The sequence below is a fragment of the Lynx rufus genome, unplaced genomic scaffold (genome assembly GCF_022079265.1).
Source record: "Lynx rufus isolate CCGP_SWC_20201006 ecotype Redwood Valley unplaced genomic scaffold, mLynRuf1.p SCAF_1, whole genome shotgun sequence".
Taxonomy (NCBI): Eukaryota; Metazoa; Chordata; class Mammalia; order Carnivora; family Felidae; genus Lynx; species Lynx rufus.
In genome coordinates, this window is record NW_025814823.1 from 172,329,834 (window position 1) to 172,346,916 (window position 17,083).

Consider the following 17,083-nt stretch of genomic DNA (forward strand, 5'->3'; position numbering starts at 1 on the left):
TCTCTCTCTCTCTCTCACGCACGCTCTAATTATTTTAAAAAAAAATTTTTTTTAATATAGAGTATTCTCACTTCCTTACTTTGTGTCCTGCTCACTGCTCAGCTGTTGAAAATACCCTCTTCCTGATTTGCCATCTTTGAGCTCTGCATCCTGTCTTTTCATACTCTTTTAAAGGTATAATTCTGGTTGTGCCATCCTCCTGCCTAAAGTCTAGTAGCTCCACAACGTCCACGGTTTGAAAGCAACATGTTTAAAATGACTCATGAAACACTTAATAATTTAAACCAATCTTTATCTCCCACCATACACCTTGTGCTCTGTCCACATTAAACAAATACTCCATGCTCTCATATTTATTACCTTTACACAGACTGTTCTATATGTCTCCCTACTCCAAGATTCTAGGCCTACCTTAAATGTTACTTTATGCAGCCTTTAATAGTTCCTTAGCAAGTAGTTGTTTCTTCCTGTTTTCCCTAAGTATTTTATGCATTTTTCTGCTGTGGTGCTTATAATATCACAGTGCAGTTATTTATTTTTTCATGTCTTTCTCCAGTGAGGTTTTAAGCAGTCCTCTCTATACTATGAGCTCCTGGAGAAGTTAGACTGAACCAAATTCCTAGTTAGTTTTGTGGTAATTTAGAGCATTTCATCAATCAATAAAGCTTTCTATCAATAAATGTTTATTTGACCAAATGTGGTTTCATCTGTTTTGATCTGTGAAAAAATACCACTCTTAGAATTTCTTCAGTGTTTGGTTACTTCCACACAGTAGTTTAACTTCTTTTGCAGCACATCTCCTTTTCTTCATTTTTGCCTTAAAACCTACTTAAGTTCACGGGTAAAAATACTCATCTTGAGTGTTAAAATGTCCACACTTTTAATTGTGTATTTAGCTGTTTACCTTAAAGACAGTTCATTTGGTGCACCTTAACATGAAGTTAGCTCTATTTGTTTATAATCTAGATCATTCTATTCATAATTTGCTTAATTTCTAGGGTTCAGCTGCGCGAATGGATCATGAAACAGCCAGTGTTTTGAGTTCTAGTAGCACACACTCTGCTCCTCGAAGGCTGACAAGTCATCTGGGAACCAAGGTAACAGAAGATTACAAACTCTGGTCACTAATACTATGAGTACTTTGCTCTAAAACATTCTTCACTCATCTTTTAAATTCAGCTAGAGGACAGTTCTGGTTCCATCTCTTCTTAAAGAAACATCTTTTTATACAAGAGAGCACAAAGGAAAAAGGATTATAAAAACTGCCAAATTAGCTAGTTTTTTATTCTTTTTCAGCTGTATCATGCACTTCTCTGCAAGTACTCTAAGCTCCAGCCACACTGGCTTCCTTGCTGCTTCCCACGCACTACCTGTCACTTTTCTGCCTCCATGACTTGCCTATGATGGCACACACATCCACTTTCTACACCACCACAAAATGACTGTCAGAATCCGAGGCAGCCTTTAGAGCCCTTCTTGGGCTTTACTTCTTTACAGAACATTTTCTGATTCCCAAGTTCCTCTCACCTCCCCTTGTGGTCTGTCTACCTCCTCGGGGTCACTGCAGTTTGCATGAAGTACTCTCTTTCTTTTTTTTTTTTCCTTTCTTTTTTTTTTTTTTAATGTTTATTTGTTTGTTTTGAGAGAGAAAGAGGGAAAGCATGTGCAAGCAGGGGAAGGGAGAGAGAGAATCCCAAGCTGGCTCCATGCCGTCCACAGAGCCCAACAAGGGGCTCCATCTCATGAACCAAGAGATTATGATCTGAGCTGAAATCAAGAGTCAGACACAGACTGAGCCACCTACATCCCCCTGCATGAAGTTCTCTTGGAAATAGGGACTTTTTTCCTTAATCTTTTGCAGCATCTAGCACAGAACCTGCACATAAGGGTGTTTAATAAATATTCAGTGAATAGAAAAATTATCAAAATGGAATGTTACCCAGTGTTGGTAAGCTAGTTTTTTTAGAGTCTCTTAGATATTAGCAAGTATTTTAGGACTTTAGAATGGTATGTTTTAAAAAGAAAATAATTATTGTATTGTTGTCATCTCTATAAGTTGGCCAGAGTCTTTAATATTATATTGACAAAGATGAAATTCTAATTTAACTAAACAGTATATTTTTAGTTAAATCTCACTAATTCATTAACTGTTTTCACAGAATACTCTATGTATAATCTTTCTTTACTTTGACAATATAATGGCTCTTAGGAAAAGCATTACTGAAATAATGCTGATTTAAGAAATGAATTTAGAGTAATCAGAGATAATTGTTAATATGAGATTTAATACTTTTAATAACTCACAGCTGCTAATTGAGACCTCTGGTATGCCAGTAACTGTGCTAGAAGTTATGTGTACATTTTCTCTAATCTCAAAAACACTGTGAGGTATTCTTGTCCCTCTTTTTTAAATAAGAAAACTGAAGCAAAAAAAGTTCAGGCAGCTGTTGCATATTTAAATTGGAATTCATCCCCAGATCTGCCCAACATCAATATGTAATTCTTACTATAAAGAAAATCTAATATTCAGCAGTACTACTGCATGAAAATCGGCAGCTAGAATACCATTTCCTGTTGAAGTAACTGGTGAATGATCATATTAAGACCTTACTACATTTTTTAATGCCAGCTACTGTCCTATACAGGTATTATTTCATTTAATATTCACAGAGGAAATGTCGTTAGGTTAATATCTCCATTTTGCAATTGAGAAAACTGGTCTCAGAAATCAAATAACTTGGTAGTGTCACACAGCTCATTCCTAAGTAGTGGGGCCAAAATTTGAAAGCCCAGTTTTCCACGGTTCTCCCTTCCTAAAACTTTAGTATCTAAAAGTAGTGTGTGTTTATGTATTTAGAGTTTCTTAGCCTCAGCATTGTTGACTGGATAATTCTTTATTACAAGATGTTAAGCAGTATCTCTGGTCTTTTATCTTTTAAATGCCCATAGCACTTTCTTTTGCAGTTGTGACACCAAAAAATGTCTCCAAAGCAAAGCATGTCCTAAGAGGGCCAAAATCACCCCTGATTAAGAACCACTGATTTGTAGAGATGATACATTCTTTATATAATAGCCTTGATTTTTATGTAATAGCTCTCACATTGAAATGAGGCTAACCACGGTGCAAGATAACTGGGTACTGTTTCCAGTCTAATCTACTTCTGAGCAAACCCTTAGAATTTGTTGTCAGAGAGTTATTGATGTTTACTGGTTGCTTTAAAAAAAAAAAATGGTTAAGAAATCTGGCCTTGGAAGGGGCGCCTGGGTGGCTCAGTTGGTTAAGTGTCCCAACTTTGGCTCAGATCATGATCTCGCGGTTCGTGAGTTCAAGCCCTGCATCCGGCTCTGTGCTGACAGCTCAGAGCCTGCAACCTGCTTCGGATTCTGTCTCCCTCTTTGTCTGCCCCTCCCCCGCCCAGCCTCTGTCTCTCCCTCTCTCTCAAAAATAAACAAACATAAAAAAAAAAAGAAAGAAACCTGGCCTTGGAGCACCTAGGTGGCTTAATTGGTTGAGCATCCAGCTTTTGATTTCGGCTCAGGTCATGAACTCATGATTCGTGAGATCAAGCCCCGAGTCGGTTTCTCCCCTGAGCATGGAGCCTGCTTAAGATTCTCCCTCTCTCTCCCTCTTTCTCCTTCTCTCTCTCTTTCTCTCTCTCTATCTCTCTCTCTTTCTCTCTCCCTCTATGTGCCTCTCCCCCTACTCTCACACACCCTCACTCTCTTTTTCAAAATAAATAAACTTAAAAAAAAAAGAATCCTGGCCTTCTACTCCCTATATGATCATGGCATTCTTCCTTTTATGGCAGAATATTTTTATATGTATAAGGGAGAAATTATATACTTTTAATAATATTATAATCTGGTAAAGGTTAGTGATTGTTGAAAACTAGTATGTAGTAAATAATAATTGTTGAAAAGTTTTCTGTTTATTGATTATAGTTATAAATTAAAAGAAGTACAGTAAAATTTTAAATTGTACATTTAAATAAACCACATTCCTCATTTGTGTGTGTGTGTGTGTGTGTGTGTGTGTGAAATCATTTGATTGTCATTCATTATAATCAATGGATTATTACCAGCTATTCCAGAAAAAGGGCAGTTTAAGTATGTAAGAAGCTACTCTCTCTTTCAACACTGTATGTCACCACTGCTTCTGTTTATTCATATAAACAAATCGGTGATGATTATATGGATTTTGAAATAATGCTCATTACTTCATCCTGGAAAGAGGTTTTGAGTTTTGTTTTTCTTTTTAATGAGTTACAATAAATATCCCATTCATCACTTCATTGGTGTTAGCATTTGGATATTAAAGTCATAATTTTGTTTCTAAACTCATTTGGCCCACAGGTGGAAATGGTGTATTCATTGTTATCAATGCTTGGTACTCATGATAAGGATGATATGTCGCGAACTTTGCTAGCTATGTCTAGCTCCCAAGACAGCTGTATATCCATGCGACAGTCTGGATGTCTTCCTCTCCTCATCCAGCTTTTACATGGCAATGACAAAGACTCTGTGTTGTTGGGAAATTCCCGGGGCAGTAAAGAGGCTCGGGCCAGGGCCAGTGCAGCACTTCACAACATCATTCACTCACAGCCTGATGACAAGAGAGGCAGGCGTGAAATCCGAGTCCTTCATCTTTTGGAACAGATACGAGCTTACTGTGAAACCTGTTGGGAGTGGCAGGAAGCCCATGAACAAGGCATGGACCAGGACAAAAATCCAAGTATGTTCCCTGTAGTGCATGTTACAAAGCAAATGTAAAGTTTTGTAAATGAAAACTTTTTAAGTTAGTATGTTGTCTTTATGAGTGGAATATGAGTGGGATATAGGAATGGGAAGTTCATAGTAGCCATCTACACTGCTAACATAGTTTAAAGCTTAAGTCTGTATTTTTCTAGAAAAAATTGAGCAAAGGGCAACCAAAAAAGTACAGGGAATCAAGAGATATATAGTCATAGCATCGTATATTTAGAAAGAACTTGAGCAATTATGTTTTTCCATCCCTTTCCTTTTATAGATTAAGCTCAAGAAAGTGACTTTATACAAGTTTATTCAGCAATTAGTGACCACACCATAATCTTTACATTTGCATAACATTCTGTTCAGTGGATGCAGAGATATGTTATATCTGTTATGTTATTTGGCCCTCACAACAACCTTGTGAAGTAGGAAGGGAAAGTATTATCTCCATTTTACAGATAAAGAAACTGAGGCTCGGAGTGGCTAAAAGACTTGCCTGAAGCCTCATAGCTACTAAGTGGTAGAGTCAGGAACAGAGGCCAGATCTTCTGACTCTCAACCCAGTGCTCTTCCCACTGTACCATCCTACTTCAGGCCATGGGCCCCACTTACTGGGAGTGATCAGCCACCCAACTCTTTGCTGAGGGAGAAACCCTGGGCAACCAACCCCTCTCCATCAGCAGGGAACATGGGAGTTGGGACCCTTGGGGACATAAGTTACTTCATTCCTGTAGCAAGAACCAAAAGCAGTAAGTATATAAGGTAAGATCTTCTTTTCACCTGGTAAGAAAACACACACACACACACACACACACACACACACACACACAGGCACACAGGGTGGGGACTGTTGTAGTAACCTGTTGATTTAGGGATAAGGGGTGATGGTGAGAACACCATCAATGAAGATTTAGCAGGGTTTTTTTAGCTTATGTATAAAGGTGAATATATTTTAAATTTACAAATTTTCAAGAATGAGAAAATAGCAGAAATGGTCTTTTATATCTGTTTGTCCTAGGGATGAGGAAAACTAGTAAGATACTTTACTGAGAGAATATCGTCTTTATGGAATTGTTTTCTCTGGGCATCTACAATCATGTAACAACTTGTATTTTGTGATCTTAAGAATTGTTCTCAAAATGGTTAAATTAAATATTATTACTTCTGAAAAATAGACTTTTAAAATTTTGATTTCACATAATGAGTTTTGAAACTTTGTACATGGTATTAAATGTGAAGGTATATTTTCTTGGACGTCTCTTTAGATTTTTGTTTACTCTATATAGTAAGCTTTCTCTACTAGGTTCATACTGTATTCTTTTTTTTTTTTTTTTAAGTTTTTACTTATTTTGAAAGAGAAAGGAAGGAGGGAAAGAGAGAGAGAAAGAATCCCAAGCAGGCTCCACACTGTCAGTGCAGAGCCTGATGGAGGGCTCAAACTCAAGAACTGTGGGTTCATGACCTGGGCCAAAACCAAGAGCCAGCCACTTAACCAACTGAGCCACCCAGGCGCCCTATACTGGATTTCTTTATTACATTTGTACACAGCTAAGTGTTTTTAACCCACACTCGTGACAATAGTTTAAATAGAAATTATAACAAAACAACTTTATACCAAAGTGTTTTTATTCTTTTATATATTCAATTTTAAATTATTATTTGAGTTATAGCATAAACCTGCAAGGGATTTATACTAACAGATTTGGTTAAAGGCAGGTAAGTGGTAAATATTTTTCTGGAACCAGGAAAAACCCTTTACTCATATTTTCTTTTCCATGTTTGTCGTATTTATTCATCTATTCAGCAAATATTTGTTGATCTACTAAACTATGCATTAGGGATATTAGCCTTGTTTTTTTTTATTAAGTATAATAAACATTATTGCTTTTGAGAAAACAAAGCATTATGTTTTGTATCAATTTTATTTTTCAGTGCCAGCTCCTGTTGAACATCAGATCTGTCCTGCTGTGTGTGTTCTAATGAAACTTTCATTTGATGAAGAACATAGACATGCAATGAATGAACTTGGTAAGACAAAAATGTTTCTTAATGCTGTAGAAGAAACCAACATTTTTCATCATCGTTGGAGTATAATGCCACACGTTTCTATTACCACCTGCTTCCTCCTTGTAGGAAATGATTATACTCTGGTTTCCAGAGGAAAAAAAAAAAGGTTTTTAATGATAGGCACTGCTACCTTGTTTAAACTAACTTGACTTTTCAAAATCTTAGCCAGCAGTTAGCAGAACTACTAACTGGGCTACTCCTTGCCCCTGTTGCCATAGTAGACCCTATGTGATAGTTGATGAGGAGGGTAATTTAAATTATTTTGAAATGTGGAGCTAGGTGATTGTTCTTGAACTCAGTCACTTCTCATGGACACCAGAAGAAATTATTATTAAAATTCTCATTTATCTTCGTGGTTACCAACACTTTGCTGGATTCTCATGATAAGCAGCATAATATCTCTGAAACTGGTTAATGAAGAAAAGCATTATGGTCTAATTTAAGTTAGAAATATTCCACTAGTTTTGGAAGGATTACTCTTTTGTGTATGTGTTATCACACACTCTAAACCTTTTATAACCTGCATTTTTGTGCACCCCATTTTTCATGTAACGGTTTTTCTTTGATTTCTAGGTTCATTTTGCACATGTGGTATTTATAATTGCATCATGCTGAGCCATCTCATGTGAACTGGATCTCTAGTCGTGCCACAAGCAAGAACCGTACACTGAGTTCCCATCTTAGTGTAGCTGTGCCCTTGCTTTTCATGCTGTTTATTTTACGTTACACTCCAGCCCCCACTTTGTATTCCTACCACCCTCATCATTGTCATTCATCATTTATCTTAAAAGTCACAAAGTCATGAGACTCTTAAACACAGAGAACCTAAATGGCCAAAAATGAGTGTTGTCTCCTTCAGAGTCATCACTTTGGGGGGCTGTGTACTTTGTGAGCTCAGGCCTGTCCTCCAGCCATGCTTTTCTTCCCACAGGCCCTTGCAGTTGGCCCATCTGATTCTCTTTCCTTCCCCCACCCCCAGCCTCCCATGGAACTGAGTGTGGTCTTATGAGTTTCCCCCTCCTTACTACAATCTCAGCATTTGTGAAAATTTTACATTTGAGTGTTTTTTTAATGCTAGTAATTATGGGAAGGGGATAAAAATCATGAATAAACAAGAAAACTAATCCAGTTTTAAACTACTACAAAGGTTCTCCTGTAAATGTCCCTGTGTTCCAATGAACTGTAGATTAGGACTGACACATTGATCATCTGAATTTCAAAGTAAAACGTAGACTCAGTATTTGTTCCTCTTCCTTCTTCAGGTAGGAAGGCTACCCGGGGCATTTCATCACAGGAGCTAGGGCAGGGGCTTGCAGGTGAGGAGCAGGATGGGGCCTCTGGGGGTGTGACTGTTGGCACAGAGCCACAGGGGGTTACCTTCTTCTCATTCCTAGCCTCTAAATTTGTACAAAGCAAAAGAAAGATCAAGGTTTGTGGATTGTGCGGAGATGGAGTAATTAAGCACAAGGTATCTGATAGTGAGGGATAAGGAGGAAAGAAGTCCCAAATAGATGAAGGGACATTCCAAAGCCCAGTCTGCTGGGACTGTCATTTGTACATAGAAGATTCTACAACTTACCCAGGTCATTTAGGTTTGCATCAATTAGTATCACAGGTTTTAGACTATAGTATCAGTGATATATACATTGATTAAATGCCCACTCTGTCCTAGAAACCATGCCATGCCCTGGAGGTAAAAATGATGAAGATATGGTTCTGACTTTCAAGGAACTCATGGCTTATTTGTATTAGTATTTCCAAAACTAGATCATAATAATCACCAGAGGTATTTGTCAAACCATATAGATTCCCTGGCCCTGTAGCAGGCTTAGTAAAGCAGTATCTCCAGAGGGGGTACCCAGGAATCATGTAATAAGTGACCCAGGTGATTCTCATGATAAGGAAATTTTGTGAAACACCAATATATAGAATATTTTTGTTGAGTCCCTAATGTTTATTTTAGAATGAGACGTTTCATGCTAGTGGTGATATCTAAACCCAAGGAAAAGGAAAAAATACACCTTTTAAAACTAAGAATCATCTTTCTATTATCTTTTTTTAATATAAGTCTAAATTAAGGATTCTGTTGAATGGTTTCTTTTGAAACCATTGGTCCTCTATTAGCTTTAAGGTTATGAGGTACCACATTGGATTATATTTGGTCCATCTGGACCCCTTTTTTAAAACACAGACACTGAGCAGAATGTGAAAAAAATCATGCTTATCATCTTTGCATTACCTTGAAAAAGCCTAAGTTTTCTTAGGGCATCTATTTTTTATTCTATCAGTCATGAATTCACATCATATTTTTGTGAATCCATTTATAGTTTTCACATATATATTCATTGCCTTAAAATTTACAGAAATTTTTTTTCATTTGCCTGAAATCATAAAAGATTCTCTCTTTTATCTGATATCCTAAAATTTATTGAATGTTCCTTTTTCTTCATGGTGTTGCTGATATTGACAATATCCTTCTTTAATCATTGTTTTCAGAATCCAGTCCTGAGTTTTTTAATTTTTCCGTTCAAAAAAAACTCTTTGTTCATTTAGTGCCTTCTTGAGACCTTCTTTATTAGATCATTTCACTTTCTTAAGAAAGTGTCACAGATACTGATATAGCAGGCAGGATTTCATATAGTCACAAAGCATAGTATGTTTTGTTTTGGTATTGATAGCCTGCTCTGTAATGCTCGACATCTTGGTGATCTTATCAGTATATAGGGCCACAGTCTTCAATTCATCAGTCACTCCCATTTCCATTTCCTGAGTCAGAACTCTCACTTCTTCTACTGGCTCCTTCTAGTAGTAAGCTCCTTAATACTTTACTCAAGTATTAAATGGTAGAAATTCCTCAGAGCTCTGTTGTAGGTTTTCTTCGTCTCTCCCTAGGCAGTATCTTCCAGTCCATGGCTTCATGTACAGTGTTTTTCAGATTTACATCTTAATCTGAGTTTGAGACACATTATCAAATCATTCATCTGACATCTTCATTTAGATGGTTTTTCAGACATTTTTAACTCAACTGCCCCAACTGAATTTGTTATCTCCTTCATCCCCAAATCTCTGTCTCTTCCAGGGTTCTTTTTCCCAGAAAATGGCATGCCAGCCAACCCAGTTGCTCAGGAGACAATCTCGGGAGACATCCATGACTGTCTCCTCCTTATCCCCTACATTTAGTAACTGAGTACTTTCATTCTGCTTCTTAAATCTGTCTCATCACTGCTCTCCTTTTCATCTCCAGTTCAAGCCACTGTCATCTCTTCTGTTCTGCAGTTCTTTGTCTTATTTGTCTCCACACGTCCAATTGTAATCCATTATGCACCTTGCAACCATAGGAGTCTGTTTAGAGCACACATTTAATTACTCCTTCTCCTGTCTGAAATCCTTGGTGTGACATATAAAGTCTTGCATGATGTCTCCACCCATTTTTATAGCCTCATCTTGTGACCTTCTCCTTGTTGCTAATTTAAGGTTCAGGGGCTCTTGCACTTACTGTTTCATCTGCCTAAAATGCTTTTGTATTATTCCTGTCCCACCCATTTTAGATACTCATTCATCCTTTAAGTCTTAAACTTTATTTCCTCAGCCTTTTTCTCGATCCTCCCAGTCTAGGTTAAATCCACCTATTACCTTGACCTGTGCTTCTTCACAGTCCATTTTACCTTAATTAATTGTTCAGTGTCTGCCTTTCCTCTAATCTCTAAGCTCCATAAAGATAGTGACGGTATTTTGTTCACTGGCTATGTATTTTTCCATTATCATGGGTGGTTGGAGGAAAACCTTCCTAAATATGGTTTGGATTTTCCTTAACCAAATTAATTTTCACTTATCTATGTTCAAACTCATCTGTCATTACTGCTAGTCATAAAGATATGCACCAGCCTTCCTACAGTTAATTCCCCTGGATTGGAATTCTTGACTCCAGTTAGAACTTCTACAAACTTGCAGATTCCTCTACATACTGACCCTTCTAAATCATTTACAAAAATACTAAATGTACAGGTCCTCTTTCAGATTAATAACCTGACTGTTAAGACTTAGAATTTCCAAGAATTGCCTGTTTATATTCATCCTCCTTTTTTCTAAGCCACTTCTCTGTGACAAAACAACATCCCTAGTCCCATGATGATTAACATTGATGATGAATAATATTTTGAATAGCCTCCATATGCATTTTTATTTTTATTCACCTGCTCACCATTTTGCTTTACCTTTTTTATTTTGTTCTGTTTTGTTACTACCCCTTCCTTTATGTCTTTCCCTTTCCTTTTCCTTCATTTTTCTCCTTGCCTTCCTAGTGTTGACCATTGTGGGTCGAGCATACCCAGTGGTGGGAATCACAGAGAAAAAAAATACTCAATTCTAGTGTAGTTGGTATTTGACACTTGAAAGTATCAAAGAAAAGTAAGAAAATTTTTTAAATATATAAATATATATGTAGTTTTATAGAACTTATTAATAAGTTGAACAGATAATTCTTTTTCATAAAAAAAAAAAAAAAGCTTTGCTTCATGCCGTTTTATTTAGAAATCTCAGGATTCCTAAGGATAATTCTTTGGCAAACCAAAAACATTAATTAGGCCATAGTGTATAACATTGAAGAATGTTTGTAAAGTTCTAATAATAAAAATAAGTTACCTTTTTCTGCCTTCATGCGGGAAGATCTAGTGTTAGAAAGTAGCCTTCTTCATCAATGAGAAGATACAGTGTGTGTGTAGTAAATAGAGTATAATTGCTCACTTCACTAATGAAAGGGTTTGAAGGGTGGAGAAAACTGGCAGAAAATGGAGTAATTATCATTTGTACTTTATGAGTGTATTTCACAAAAGTTCTTTATAACAGTTTTTGTAGCTTGTAGTTCTAAAGACATACTTAAACCATATATTCTCATTCTTTGAGATTTTTTCCTAGTAATTAGTTTTTAAATTTGGTATTACTTGTTTTATTTTAGATTATTGTCTTTTTCCTCTTGCCCTTTTGAAATTAGGGGGACTACAGGCCATTGCAGAATTATTGCAGGTGGACTGTGAAATGTATGGGCTAACTAATGACCACTACAGTATTACATTAAGACGATATGCTGGAATGGCTTTGACAAACTTGACTTTTGGAGATGTAGCCAACAAGGTATGTTTTAGAAGATCCGTTTCTTAAGATCTCTCTGGTATGAGTTAGTTTACAAACTACCTTTCACTAATTTTCTTTTTTTCCTTTCCTCATTAGACATTCACTAATAAAAAACCTGAACTTCACACACCACTGCATATTCTTACTCATTACGTTGTCTTACACCTAAACAAAGGCAAAACATGGAACACAGTAGTGGATTTATGTAATTGCATTTAAAATACTGTTCCTAGGAATGAGAGCAAAAATCTGAAAATCCTGATGACGTATGCAAGTGTACACATATATTGGTTCCGTCTAAATAAGAGACTTTACTTTAAAACCCTTTGCTTATTATTTCTTATCATTTATTCATTTTATTTCTCCAGTATACTAAGAGAAGAACTGATAGCAAAAGACTTATGTAATCTGGTTTTACATCTTTTATGGGTAAAATATTAGGATGATTAAAATGAGACCGTTAAAACTGGATTTGAAGTTTATTAGACAAAAGTAAAGCACAGCTTCATTTTGCCTTGTTACTGACCCTCTGTTCCATTTCTAATTTTACAGGCTACACTCTGCTCTATGAAAGGCTGCATGAGAGCACTTGTGGCCCAACTAAAATCTGAAAGTGAAGACTTACAGCAGGTACTAGTTAGAATCACAAATGTTTTTTGGGGGTATTTGTGGGTTAATATCATGATTTAGATTAATTTAAGCTTTGGCTCAATATTTAGTGTCTCATGTTTCAATTATGGTTACATTAATACCAGAATAAAGGAAAATAATTATATTGTAGGAATTCCTTTTGGCACCATATTAGTATTTAGGAGGAATTTCTTTATTAGTAGATTTCTACTCTTAACAGTAGCATTAAGGGGCGCCTAGGTGGCTCAGGTGGTTAAGCACCCGACTTCGGCTTAGGTCATGATCTTGTAGTTTGTGGGTTCAAGCCCCGCATTGGACCCTGTGCTGACAGCTCAGAGCCTGGAGCCTACTTCAGATTCTGTGTCTTCCCTCTCTCTCTGCCCCTCCCCCACTTGCATTCTGTCTCTCTCTCAAAAATAAATATTTTTAAAAACTTTAAAAACAAAAAAAAGCGGTTAGAGTGGAAGAGAGCCAAAGCATAAGAGACTCTTAAAAGCTGAGAACAAACTGAGGGTTGATGGGGGGTGGGAGGGAGGGGAGGGTGGGTGATGGGTATTGAGGGCACCTTCTGGGATGAGCACTGGGTGTTGTATGGAAACCAATTTGACAATAAACTTCATATATTGAAAAAAATAAAATAAATAAAATATAAATAAATAAATAAATAAATAAATAAATAAATAAATAAATAAAAACTTTAAAAACAAACCAAAAAAAAAAGCATTAAAAACAAAACAACTATAGAGGCACCTGGGTGGCTCAGTTAGTTGAACATCCCGGCTCTTGATTTCAGCTCAGGTCATGATTCGAGGGTCATGGATCAAGCCCCAGGTTGGGCTCTGAGCTGAGCATGGAGCCTGCTTAAGATTTTCTCTCTCTCTCTCTCTCTGTCTCTCCCCCCTCCCTCTCTCTCCCCTCCCCCTTCCCGCCCCTCTCCCCCACTGGCACTCCTGCTCTCTCACTCTAAAAGAGAACAAAACTATAAATTATTTTATATTCAAATTATTCTAAAATTGATTTCATTTGCAGGTTATTGCAAGTGTTTTGAGGAATTTGTCTTGGCGAGCAGATGTAAATAGTAAAAAGACATTGCGCGAAGTTGGAAGTGTGAAAGCATTAATGGAATGTGCTTTGGAAGTTAAAAAGGTACCTTTGAAAACATTTAATATTCTCATTCGGATTTTCATCTTTGGTTACTTTTTCCCATCCCTGAGATTCCTTAATTCGTGACCCGCTTATCTCATCAGTTCTTATTCTTAGACTGCTCTAAACTCCTACTAAAGTATTAAGATGGAAAAGATTGTACAAAGTGTCCTAGGGTAAGTCAGGGTTTTTCGAATTTGACACTGTTGGCATCTTGGACCTGATAATTGTTTGTTTTAAGGGACTGACCTGTGCCTTGTATGGTGTTTTGCAGCATATTTGGCCTTTGTCCATTAGATACCAATACACTTCCCCTCAGTCATGACAGTCAAAAATGTCTCCAGATATTACCAGATGTGCCCCAGAGGGGCAAAGGGAAAGAATCATCCCCAGTGGAGAATCACCGTGTACGTAGTGTTAGTGTTACTCTGTGCTCTCCAGAGTCCTCAGTTTTGCCAGTCACCCTGTCAAGAGGTGATAAGACCCAAGGGCAAGGAATTCCTCGAATAATAGTTTGTTTACAAAAGGAAATATCACCAGATGGCATATCTACTTCATAAACTAAGCTAATTTAAAAAGAAAAGCTTAAACTTGAAATCTGGGACTAAGCAGGCGTCCTTTCACCCAACCATTCCCCCTGGACCCACAGCCTACATTATTTTTCTTCAAAATGTCCTTTTCTGAGAAGATAAATAATTTGGGGGGTTTGTTTATTTATTTGTGTATGTATTTTTGTGAAATTATACCAGGAAAACCCAAGAAAATCAACTGAAATATAATTAGAAATAAGAAAAGTATTCAATTAAAAAACTGGTTATAACAATAATATTCAAATATACTTAGGGTCTGCATAAAAAATACCATTAAAACGCTCTTGAAATAGCAGAACACTTGTATTTCTTACAGGGAGGAACATATACAAATGGCCAAGAAGCACTTAAAAAGATACTCAACATCATTAGTCCTGAGGAAAATATAAATTAAAATTAGTGAGATACCATTACATATATTATATTGGTTAAAATGTAAAAGATTAACCAAGTGTTGTCTAGGATGTTAAGCAGCTGGAATTCTCATACACTGCTGGTGGGAATGTAAAATGGTATATACCACTTTGAAGAACATTTGGCAGTGTTTTAAAGGTAAACATATACCAACCATACAACCCAGCCATTCCAGTTCTAAGTGTTTACCAAAGAGAAACAACCTCTGTTCACACAAAATCTTAAACACAGATGTTGTCAGCAATTTTGATAGCCAAAAACTAGACATAACTCTAAAGTATATCAACAGGTGAATGGGTAAAGAAACTATTGGGGTACCTGGGTGGCTCATTTGGTTAAGCATCCGACTTGGGCTCAGGTCATGACCTCTTGGGCCCCACGCTGGGCTCTGTGCTGACAGCTCAGAGCCTGGAGCCTGCTTCAGATTCTGTGTCTCCTTCTCTCTCTGTCCCTCCCCTGCTCGTGCTCTCTCACTCTCTCTCTCAAAAATAAACATTTAAAAAAATGTTTTTTAATGAACCATTGACACATGCAATAATCTATAATGACAGAAACAGATCAGTAGTTGCTTGGGGCTGGCAGTGGATTACAATAAGATACCAGGAAATTTAGAGCATTGATATGTTTGTTATATACAACTTGCTGTTTTTATTTAATATTAAATCTTAAACATCTTTCCATGTCAGTATATAGAGGGTTTTTTTGGGTTTTGTTATCATGAAATGTCATCTTTTCAGAATGCACACCAATTCTGTCTCATAGTCTAATATGAGCTCTTGTCAGGGTTGCTTGGGTGACTTAGTCGGTAAAGCATCCGACTTCAGCTCAGGTCATGATCTCACAGTCCATGAGTTCGAGCCCTGCATCAGGCTCTGTGCTGTCAACTCAGAGCCTGGAGCCAGCTTCAGATTCTGTGTCCCCTTCTCTCTGCCTCTTACCTGCTCACACTCTGTTTCTCTGTCTCTCTCTCTCTCAAAAGTAAATAAGCGTTAAAAAATTTAATATGAGCTCTTGCAAGATATGTGTGTACCATCTAAACACATAGAATAAAGTTCATAAAGGTCATTAGTTTAGTATTGTGTTCTGCTTGTTCTATGGGGACATCACTTAAGTTCCATTTGGTATTTTATGAAAGTTGTCCTAAATGAAGAGTTCCTAATACTTTGCCCATGAGGGGCAAGGAGCAGGGGAGTTGTGCAATAATAATAACAACTTACTCGGGGCGCCTGGGTGGCGCAGTCGGTTAAGCGTCCGACTTCAGCCAGGTCACGATCTCGCGCTCCGTGAGTTCGAGCCCCGCATCAGGCTCTGGGCTGATGGCTCGGAGCCTGGAGCCTGTTTCCGATTCTGTGTCTGCCTCTCTCTCTGCCCCTCCCCCGTTCATGCTCTGTCTCTCTCTGTCCCAAAAATAAATAAACGTTGAAAAAAAAAATTAAAAAAAAAAATAATAATAATAACAACTTACTCAAGGTGTGCTGGGGTGGCCCAGTCGGTTGAGTGTCCAACTCTTGATTTCTGCTCAGGTCATGATCCCAGGGTCAGGGGATCAAGCCCCAGGTCAGGCTCTGCACTGAGTGTGCAGCCTGCTTGGGATTCTCTCTTTCTCTCCTCTGCCCCTGTCCCCTGCTCACACTTTCTCTCTCTCTTTAAAAAAATTAAATTAAAAAAATTAACAACTGAATAGAAGTAAACACAGAAGTTGGAAGAGGCACATTCCAACTCTAATTAGATGACACATGTTCTGTTTCTTAATAGGAATCAACCCTCAAAAGCGTATTGAGTGCCTTATGGAATTTGTCAGCACATTGCACTGAGAATAAAGCTGATATATGTGCTGTAGATGGTGCGCTTGCATTTCTGGTTGGCACTCTCACTTACCGAAGCCAGACAAATACTTTAGCCATTATTGAAAGTGGAGGTGGAATATTACGGAACGTGTCCAGCTTGATAGCTACAAATGAGGACCACAGGTAAGTTTTATATTACTTTTAAATGAATTAGTGTAGAATTCTTACCCTTAAAAAGACCCAGTTGTAAGTAGTGTTTTGTTTAATTGTGCAGGTTCTAAGCCAAATTGTATTTATTCTAACAAAAGTTTATAGTATCACAAAGATGTGTACAAGTAAATAAATGACACTTAAAAGGTATAACCCATACGTAGGGAAAAAAAAGTTACAAATACTACAAAGAACAAAATCTCATTGTATATGTTAGTATGGCATAAAGGAGTATAAGGTTTATAAAGAACAAAATTTAGGTGTATAATCCAGAGAACACAGTAGTTCATGTCTTTCTAACGGTGTCTTAATAATCATAATGTCATTTAACCAACAACCATTTATCTAACTAGGGCTGTGAAA

General features: G+C 37.2%; 1 protein-coding gene across 3 annotated transcripts in view; it reads left to right on the forward strand.

The window, feature by feature from the left end:
• The window catches only part of APC (APC regulator of WNT signaling pathway), a 150,018-nt gene that overhangs the window by 123,058 nt on the left and 9,877 nt on the right, over positions 1-17,083 (forward strand). Inside the window, exons 9-16 of one of the 3 annotated variants that reach the window (XM_047090223.1) lie at positions 999-1,097; positions 4,354-4,732; positions 6,682-6,777; positions 8,079-8,132; positions 11,807-11,946; positions 12,499-12,576; positions 13,606-13,722; positions 16,479-16,693. In XM_047090223.1, coding sequence (XP_046946179.1) covers positions 999-1,097; positions 4,354-4,732; positions 6,682-6,777; positions 8,079-8,132; positions 11,807-11,946; positions 12,499-12,576; positions 13,606-13,722; positions 16,479-16,693 — 1,178 coding nt within the window. The remainder of the gene's footprint in view (positions 1-998; positions 1,098-4,353; positions 4,733-6,681; positions 6,778-8,078; positions 8,133-11,806; positions 11,947-12,498; positions 12,577-13,605; positions 13,723-16,478; positions 16,694-17,083) is intronic. The other 2 variants (XM_047090232.1, XM_047090242.1) reach the window with 2 other exon arrangements.